We start from the raw sequence: 9,988 nt of genomic DNA on the forward strand, positions 1-9,988 counted from the left end.
GCTAGCTGGACGCGCCTTGTGCGGGAAGACATCCTGTGAGCCCTGCATGTGATGAAATATTCTCATTCAAGCCATCAGTTGATGAGGGTGAAAAGGTGTAGTCTTGCGAGAGAAAAGGTTTTCTCTAGAGGAATCCCCTTTTCTCCACTTCTACGAGCCAGATCTGGACACTGCATGCAATGAAATATGCCTTGGACACCCAGCAGAAGAAATAATACCAGCACCTTATTGGGGGAGTAAGAATGCGTGTAAGGCTGATTTATACCAAAGATTTGTACAGGAAGCTCCTTAAGGCTTTATTTGGGAGTATGTTACTGTTTAAGGGACTTCTCATGAGAGGAACTGCCAGTTCTTTCATAATGCTCTCCGTTCACAGATGGTACAGCAGCTCGAGATCTAATCAAAAACACCTTTTCTCCAGCACTTCTCTTGTATCTTTGGCTCGGAAATGGGCCAAATTTGGGGTTTTCTCCCTTTCCTCTTTCTCCCTGACTCCAAACCCTTTTCTCCAGAACCCTGCCAACGGGCCATAGGCTATGGCCCATAGCAACTTGAATTCGGAGGAAAACAGACGGATGTCACGGCAGCTTCGTACAGCTTGAACCCACCAAAAAAAGCAACCTTCGCTGTGGTGGCTGGGATAGGGTAGCATATCTTCGCAGAACAGTCGTGCTGCAAGGTGGACCATGCTGCGGGCACGATTGGGAACCATGCGTGCAGGGTCGACTTGCTTCGGTGAATTTTCCTGTCGACACCGTACATAAGGCACCTGAAATTACAAGTGGATCTCCCGCTCAATATTGCTCGTCTCACGCGTGCCTCTGGCTGCTTTCACAGGCGTTTTGCTCCTTTTGTTGGCTCTGCGAGATAGCAACGGACAGGTGTCTACTGTTGCTTCCAAGCAGGCAAGACACCTTCTCTGAGATAGCATAGAGACAGCATGATTGTTTCTGTAGCTTTCCAAAACAGAAGCCGAGTGCAATGTTGAACCTGACTTGACCATAACGGACTCAAGCCATTCTCTTTGCTTGTTCAGGAGCGCTTTAAATCATTCTACCAGCCAAGTGATGCTCCACCTCAGATAGTCCAGGATGTGAGCCAGGTTATCACGAAGGTACAGGACACGGTCGAAAACATCCAAAGGAGTCTGTCGATCAACAGTACGTTCACCATGCAGAACACAATAGCCACGTCAGGACTTTCCGTTGGCAGGAACAGCACTCATGTCTCACCTCAAAGAGACACAATTGTTTATCTGTACAACTGTTGAGGCCCCACTGTTGAGTCTGTATACTTTTGTTTAGTTTCCTGCTGGCAGAAGTGCAATACTTCCTCCCTTGAACGTCATTTCCAGTATTGGGGGTACACTTTATTTTCATGCCACTCATGAACGAAATTAGAAGGTCAATGGAGTCCTCTATGCGCAGTGTCTGAAACAAGAACACTTGACTGAAGCCCACAAGTGAGCGGAGGATGGCGTGCTCAGGAACATTATGTGGAGGGAACGCGTATCCAACCTTGGAGGAGTACTTCCAGGCTGTGTACCCACTTGCTGGTTCTTCTGTCTGCGTTGACAAGCTCCACCTGACAAACGCCCTGAAATTCTGGTAGGAAACATCCGCACGCTCTTCAGAAATGACAGTCATGTTAATACTGAGACGATGGCGAGAGACTGCCCCAGATCATCGTGACTGTGTACCTCATTCATCTCTATATTTTTTGCAGGTATGATAAAGCTCCTCTTAACGCTGTGCTACAAACCGGAGGAGTGCCAATGGACCCGACAGAAACAGGGGATTACACTCCACCCGCCTTGAACAGCCCTTACAGGCCATCCTTCTCAGAGATATGCACCTACTACATCAACCTGTATCCTCCCAAGCAGTGGTGGCACTATGACTACATTGCTGGATTTGCCTCCTCCACTGACATTGAGGTGCGAACTGTTGTTGTCTAGGGTGCTTGTCATCTGAACCCTCTCCAAGGCTCGCGCTGTCTACAAGTGGCACTATGGGGGTCATTGTGAAGACTGCACTCATGCTCAGATTGCCCTGATGGTTGTGGCATGCACATGTGTGAGGCTCACAGCACACTGGCTTGCGCTTTAGTAGGCAAAACTCCCCCAACGGCCTATGCAGGTGATGCACGTGAAAACTTCCGGCCGCGAAGTCAGAGCCTCGGCGGATGCTTCGCTGCCGTGGACCACTCTGGATATCCAGCATGGGTGGTTCTCTTATTATGCCCCAGGCTCTGGCGTGTACATGAATACCGGCAACACTGTGGCGGCAGAGAACAAGCTCGCCTTGCTGAATTACTTTGGGTGCGTCTGTCTCTGCACTCTGTCTTACTTGAAGGGGGCGTGCGTCTGTCTTCAATCTGCCTTTGCAAGTCGCTGTTGTTGGACATAGGAGCAGTGTGCCTTGAACACCTGAGCAAGTTTCCAGACGTCACAAGTGCACTGCGTCACGGCATTTTGTAGTAGGCAGAAGGCATAAATGAGTCAGTACAGAAGACTGATCACTTGAAACTGAAGATCTTGTGTCAGAGAGGTTTTGAAGCCATCCATGTGTTGCAGGTACAACTTCACATACCTTGCCACACTTGAACTTTACTTCACAAACAAAACCTCGCGCTACTTTCCAGGCGACAACAACGGCCAGCCAGACGTGATCAGCAACTATGCCAAGTGAGTATGCAGCACGTGCCAGTCAAGACATGCTGTACCAGAGCTATACCCCTGCATACTTTGCACACCTTTAACATTGCAGTTTTGGGGGGCAATGGTCAGCATGAAGTTCCCAAGAGGCAGACAGATCAGCCATTGGGCAGACTAGGAGATGATGATGACCTCATCGCAGTCGGTCCTTAGAAGGAAGGCGATGTGTTCGATCTGCACTTTTAGAAAGTGCTTAGCAAGCATCATGTTTTACGGTCTCTTTCTAAATTACCGCTTTCTTGTCAATCTGATGAGATGACTTCATACGAGTGGTAGCAAATTGCGTTTCATCAGTGATTTCATCTGCAAGCCTCTGTCCAAATGTGTCTTCAGCAACCCTTACAGGTATTCTGGGTGCTGCGGTGCAGGTATGTGTCTCCCAGCACAGCCGCACTGGGCCTGCCGACCCTTCTTGAAGTCGCCGCCTACGGCCGGCCCGACAATGTGCCGGAAGGCTTTGAGCTGGCCGACCTCTACCAGGCATGGCGGCTGCTCCTGTCACAAATCAGCGGTCTTATCATGCAAAATGATTATAACGTCCATACCTTCGAACAGCTGTGCACTGTGCTTGCAACACAGAGCTTGTCTTTGGACTGTTCCACTAGATGTGGCATGCAGAGACTGATCTTTGCACATCAGCATTAGAATTCATTGGTTCCCACTGCATGCTCTCATGCCACCACACCCATGCACCACACACACACTTAATTACGGCGTTCCTGAAACGGTTCTAATATGTACATCATGCAAAGGACTGTCTTGTCACTTGTTGATCGAGCGTCTCAATCAATCTACAATACTCCATTTTTGGGTGTGTGCCTGCAGGTCAACCGCCTGGCCTCCGCGTTTGACTTTGACTCGCTGCTGGTCAACGCGGCCGAAGCGCGCGGCTACACGACGGCGCAGATCACCATCCAGCCGAACTCCAACGGCGGCTGGGCGCATGAGGTGATCCTTACTACGCCCGTGTCGCCCACCATCGGCAGCTGGACGCAGTGGTTCAACTACGTCATATCTCAGGTGAAAGGAGCTTTCATACCACCCTATATATACATATCTCTCTCTTACCAAGGCAAGATGTCCATGCAGACATGGAGGTTGCCGAATTGGGCCACCGTGTGATAGTAGTACCAAGATTGTGATTACCGCAGAGCTTCGTACGTAAGTACTGTCAGGGCGGGGCACTACAGCTTGTCATGAAAGAACACAGGTTGCATCCTTAGTATATGTGATCGTCGCAGAGCTCGCTGCGCGACCCCTGCCAGGGCGAGTTCACAACCTCGGCCGGCGGCCTGCCGCACGATAGCACGCTCACGGCGACCGCCGTCTGCGATTGGAACACCACCATCTACTACTGTGTCTACTGCGACCTGCAGAATATCAAGGGTGTCTGCGGCGACGACCGGCCCCAAGGGTAAATATTGAGCCTCACAACAGCGTGGTTGCGGCAGCTGACGTCTGCACATGGATCACAATGGTCTACAATTACATATACTGCGACCTGCAGACCATTTGGGGAGTCTGCGGCAACAACCGGCCCCTTTCTAGATTCTAATAATTACGATAGGAATCGCTGAGACTGCCCACAGAGCTGTTATGAACGGGGTCAAAACGCAGTGCATGCCACATTATGTATGCCGAGTATATACAAAATATTATGTGGCCACTTCCTTTGCTGCTGTGGGCGCGCGGATGCGTCTGCACCAACTTACACCCCTGCCAGGCACAATATGCCAATTTTAATTTTATTTCACTTTCATGATGCATGCAGCATTGTTGTACCTGCTGATTTGCAACGCTTGATTGACGCAGCTGCTGAGTTCTGTGAACAAGCGGGTCTGTTCAGCAGTGTTGACAAAACAAAGATTGTGGCGTTCCGTGCAAGTTTGCCAGGACCTTTTCAGTGGCTTTGTGGTGGTGCGCCTTTACATTGGGTTCAGCAATTTGCGTTCCTGGGTGCCCTTTTTGACGGTGTCCACGGCATGAACCTCACCTTTGGCAAGCTTCACAGCCACATGTGGGGTGCATGGGCACAGCTCAGGCAGCAATGGGAAGTTACAGTGCAGCATGTCAGCTGGCCTGTTTCTGCGTCTGTATGATGCATGTGTGCCGCCGATTGCCTTTTACGGTTGTGAGGTGTGGGGTGCGCGCAGCCTTCCCGTTGGCGACAGCTGGCGGGGCCGGGCTGCCTTGGCCTCCTGTCACCTGAAATTTCTGAGAGATATTGTTGGCGTCCCCACCTCTGTGCATGCTGCCATCTTGCTCAAGGAGTTGGATCAGCGGACCCTTGATTGTGTGTGGTGGCAGCGCATTTTCAAGTTCTGGAACAATTTTGCTGCCTTGCCTGCAGATGAGTTTCATAGGCGAGTGGCCCTTGATGATAACAGGGATGCCATCATCCAAAATGTGAAGATCTGGGCTTGCGCCGTCATGCGGGGCTTGCGCCGGATTGGTTATGACTTTATCACTTGGTTTGACACCCTTTTTCCTGTGGAGGTTGATGCTGTGATGCAGCTGCTAGATGCGCACGCAATGCAGGTCTGGGATGACATTGACATCTGCCATAGGACCTGCCCGTCCCGCAATGCCACCTTGTCTACATATTACCGGTGGTTTGCTGGGCCAGATTGCTTGCGCCACCCTTGTCAGCTCTTACAGCAGCCTTTCAGTGCCCGTTGCTTGAATTTACTTTTGAGGTTCAGGATGGGTTGTCATGCCTACTGTCTCCGGCTGCTGGGCCAGCGTTCCTCGGTACCTGATGCACATGCATGGCAGTGGCATGAAGTTCCATTGGCCTTGAGCTCACTTAGCGGGGCCCTGTGTAGCAGATAATATGGGGTAGCTGATGTGACTGTTCTAGGTGCAGCTGTGAGACTTTCCGTTTTTCTTTTTCCTTTTGGGTGCAGTCGCGTATACTCATGCAGGCCACTGAAGGTCTGCGTGAAAGATATGAGAGCAGATATGCATTCAGAAGTGTGAGACTCAGCCGCTGGAAAGAAAATCGTGAAAAATCTGCTGTTTTACAACGGGAAACCAACGCGTGCATTTGCACCCAAGAATCTGTCAAAAGAAGCATGCATTCTCGCCTGAGAAGGTCACTGCACACCTCCTTGGCTGTCGGACAGCCTTTTGCAAGCAGGTGAGTAACCCTTTGTTACTTTGCTGGCAAAGAAGGCAGGAACAAATCCTCTACTACTCAACCCTGTACACCGAGCAGTGAGCCTGAAACACCCTTACACTGTAAAAGAAACATGAGTAAGATGTTTCAAAGACCCAATATTCTGCAGCACGAGCGCTGCACTAAACATTAGGCATTGCCACAATCACAAATGACATGGCAAGCTCAGACATAAAATAATCTTGCAAGTAATAAAACAACAGCTGTGCAAGCTCCCCCCGAGACATCCGAGAGTATGGAGCAAATCGGACGCCAATCTTGATTGTTCCTCCTGCACCCGCTTTTGAAAACCATTAGAATAGAAATTTGTACCAGGGGCAACACATGCCCATACATTGACTTCAGCGTTGACTTTGGAGCTTTTGGAAAATTCTTCAGATAATTTGAATCCTTGCCCTAGCCAGGTGCGGGACTCGTTCCAGGAGTACAACCTCACTCGCAGATTAAGAATGCACCTGTTCCAACCTACACTTCTGCACCTTCCTTTCGCAATGCTAACTAAATTACAATTGGTGGGACCTTGGACATTCCCGGGTTGTTGAGCAAGCAGCCAGCAACCAGGTAAATGAGCCAGGCCCAATTCTGCACGGAGCTTCCCGGGTCCTTCCAAGATGCAGCTCTTGAAAAGGGGCCCGCTCCAAACGCTCAAATGATCAACAATCTGCTGGGACAACTTTTCTTGCAAGGTCCTCATTCACAGGGAACCACAGAGCCGACAGCGAGCCCACTTTTGAATGGCAGCGCGAAACTCACAGGATATAAAGCTATTCAAGCTATTCTACGTCTTGAAGGCGACACAAGGGGCGCCAAAATACGCACAGAGAGCCTTCCCAGACTCACACACACCAACCTTTGAAGATCCCGCCAAAAAGGAAAGCGCTTGGCGCGATATGCAGCAACGGATTTGATCCAATTGGCGTCTGCAGTCTTCAAAATCAAAGTCACCAAATGGTTCACGAAATGGCCTCCCTCGTTTGTTGCTTCTCCCCTCTGCAGCAATGTAAAAGGTTTCCCCTCCCTTTGAAGAGTGCCCAGGCACCGAGTGTTGCCACACAGTGCCTGCAGCAACCCCCAAGGGCCCTATCCAATTGGACAGCTCAGCAGAGGACGCTGGCACAAACGGTCACAGCAGGAAGGCATCTTCCAGCCCCATGCTTCAAATTTTTGTGCAGTGTGGTGGCTTGCATGGCTCATCTGCCTCTTGAGCCCTCGGCTTGCCAGGCAGCTTCAGTAGGAGAAGAAGCTGTCCTGGGCGTATGACAGCGGCATGGAGCTGGTGGTTGCAGGCGCCTGCGCGTCAACAACAAGAAACTGTCAATGCAAGGACAGGTTTTTGCTGACGGATGAGGGGGTTCGTTTGGCAATGCTGGAGATGCACAGCTGCAAAGCGTCTCACACTGCAAGGCCTCTTCAACAGATCTATGCCCACAGCCTTGATCAATCCAATGCAAATAAGTGCCTGATCCAAGGTCAGGCTGGCCCGTCAAGGCCACGCCTTCAACGTTCCAGCATGCTGTGTTCCGCTGGTATCATTTGACAAGGAATCCCCCAGAGCAAAGCTTCCCTGAGCAATGTGCTGGTGACAAGAGAGTAGGTTCCAGAACACCTTGCTGACAGCGCATTCTTACTCAATGCGCAACATGCCCATGTCAGATGGATATGGCACTCGTGAAAATATCACAGTCATGTGCATGAGGAGCCAAAAGGATGCTGACCTGGCTGTGGGTGCCGAGCTGGCCGCTGTTGCCAAGGTCGAGCTCGAATGAGGGGCCGGATGATGTACTGCCGGAGCGCTCCTGGGGGCTGACAGCGTCGCGCGTTCCCTCCGGGGTCCCCCCCTCGCCCATGAACCCGAAGCAGAGGCCCTGCAGCTGACTCACCAGGCTGGAGTAGTCATCCGTTGTATTGGCGCTCACCTCGCTGCCCACCGATGCGCCTGCGAAGGATTAGTTATCTTAGGTATGACCCTCAATTGTGTGCTATAATGGCCCTCTGTATAAAGGGAAGCTGCCTAGTGATGTGCCTGAGCAAGACCATTCTTTCTCAGACATAGATGTCACATCTTGTAATGACACAAGAGATCACTTCAGAGCAAAGTGTGTGCCAAATCAGTCATCTGAGACAGGGTGCAAGCTCTTAAGATTGACTCGGAAGACCCTTTATAGCATGATGTACTCGCCTTAGTAACAAAACCTGGCCTGGATCGTGAATGCGTTCAAGAGGCACAACATCCCAGGCTTCTGTCCTTGACAAAGGCTCGCGTGCATGTCTCCCTTCTTAGTCATTGCATGTGCATGCCGCCGATTGTGTTTCACATGCACGGACCACCGCTACTTTAAGATGACAGGCCCCCATGTACTAATGTACAATCTCCGAATGGGTCAGTTCTGGCCAGGTGACCGTTGTGGCAGCGGTTACTCACTCTGCTGAGCGCGCAGTGCAGCGTGCAGGGCCGCCGTGGAGGCGGCTTCCTGCTCGTGGCTGGAGGCTGCCGGCGGGGAGTTGATGTGCGCCATCTGAAGTGCCAGCGCTGCCTGCTGCAGCAGCAGGCCCTGTGACACTGGGTCCATGCCCTGACCGCCCATCAGCCCTGCACAGGACACAGAATTCCCTATTAAGCAAAAGTGGCAGGTCTTGCTGGGTGTTGAATAACTTGACAAATTGCCTAGATCAATAGCAGACCTCACTCAAGTCACACTGGTGGGTTTTGAGCGATTGAGAATAGTACTCAATAGCACGCCTCAACCAAAGAAGACATGCAGGAGACTGCAAGCACATCCCTCAGGAGCACAGGCAAGAAAGTGGGTCCAGACACGCAGTGGTGCAGGCTGAGGCGAAGCAGGCGAATTTAGATCCAAATTCAAAAAAAGAAAACAAAAGTACCTGAGTGGATGGGGAGCGTGCCAGAGGGCGTGGGTGACATGCCGGGGGAGCCGCGCGAGCGCAGCTGCCCTGAACCTGCTCCCGCCATTGCCGCAGCAGCTGCACCAATACAATAAACCATCAAGTCAGAAAATGAGCCTTGGACTACATTTTCTGTGCACACTACTCATGTAACTCTATTGGGTGTTATACTGGGTGCTAGCTATGGAACGTCCCTTGCATGCATCGTTGCAAAGGTCTGCAACAATGCTTGCAACGGACGTTCCATAGCTATATAAGGCCTGCCAGTACATGTCTGTACACTGACTAAATGAGAACCAGGAATGAAAGATCCCTGTTCCCTTAATCTTGCCAAATTGCCAAGATCATTGCAGAAAGGCTGCCCTGTGACTCGATTGCCCAGAACAAAACAGCCAAATTACCCGGATCTATGCTCAGGAGCGAGATCAAAATGGGCTAGTCAGGGGTAAAGTCTCAAGCCATCATAGGCATAGCTAAAGAGTTTGACTGAAGCTTGATTTAAATAAGATTAAAGAGCCGCACCGGCCTTGGAGGGTGACTTGTTGGGGGCCATGCCCAGCTGGCGTCTCATGGCCATGGACATGCGCGGCCCCTCTGTGTCCTCTGTCAGCGCGCGGCCCTGCCTGCGCACATTCACCTGCAGACACACCAGCAGAAGCATTTCAGGACATGCGCAGAATCTTTGCACCCAGAAGTGGACCCCCTAGTGAATGCTGCCAAATGGAAGCCACTCTTATGATATGTAGCTGCGATCCCTCTTGGAGTGCGGCCTTTGCCAGTGGAATGTGATTGCACAGAAATTTGCGTGGGCAGTAAATGCCTTCTGTGCGATCATGTTCAAATGCATATTGTCAAGATGTCATCGCTTCCATATAAGAATTGGGCGGTATGTGCACACCTCAGACAGTAGGAAAAGATGGGACTTTAAAGTACCTGTGCAGCCGCCTGGAAGATGTTGCTCGACTGCGCGCCCAGAGCTGCGTCGCCCATTATGTCATTGGAGCCTGGCGTGGGCTGACTCAGCGTCTGATCACATGCATAAACCTCTTCAATAAATTATAGGACAGGAAATGCAAAATAAGCTGCTTCCACAGAAAGTTGCTTGGGTGTTTCTTCTATCAACAAGCATGCAAGGTCTCGACACTCGTTCTGTCTGTTGTACATATTTAAATCAGACAAAGCAATAGAGT

At 50.9% G+C, this 9,988-nt stretch overlaps 2 protein-coding genes across 2 annotated transcripts; both read left to right on the forward strand.

Moving 5' to 3' along the window:
* Positions 1-1,774: 1,774 nt before the first annotated feature.
* COCSUDRAFT_60143 (hypothetical protein) lies at positions 1,775-4,134 on the forward strand (the record flags this gene model as incomplete). Its single annotated transcript, XM_005642963.1, has 6 exons — positions 1,775-1,936; positions 2,139-2,320; positions 2,576-2,686; positions 3,085-3,253; positions 3,542-3,736; positions 3,958-4,134. The coding sequence occupies 6 exons, from the start codon at positions 1,775-1,777 to the stop codon at positions 4,132-4,134; spliced, it is 996 nt and encodes a 331-aa protein (XP_005643020.1).
* Positions 4,135-5,721: 1,587 nt separating this feature from the next.
* COCSUDRAFT_34500 (hypothetical protein) lies at positions 5,722-6,879 on the forward strand. The gene has a single exon (XM_005642964.1). It carries the CDS (start codon positions 6,629-6,631, stop codon positions 6,800-6,802), a length of 174 nt encoding a protein of 57 aa, XP_005643021.1. The 5' UTR covers positions 5,722-6,628; the 3' UTR covers positions 6,803-6,879.
* Positions 6,880-9,988: the final 3,109 nt, after the last annotated feature.

Source organism: Coccomyxa subellipsoidea (genome assembly GCF_000258705.1).
Source record: "Coccomyxa subellipsoidea C-169, whole genome shotgun sequence".
Taxonomy (NCBI): Eukaryota; Viridiplantae; Chlorophyta; class Trebouxiophyceae; family Coccomyxaceae; genus Coccomyxa; species Coccomyxa subellipsoidea.

Excerpts from the sequence above, each read along its gene's own strand:
- COCSUDRAFT_34500 (XM_005642964.1), top strand. The coding sequence starts at position 6,629 with ATGGCAGCGCGAAACTCACAGGATATAAAGCTATTCAAGCTATTCTAC.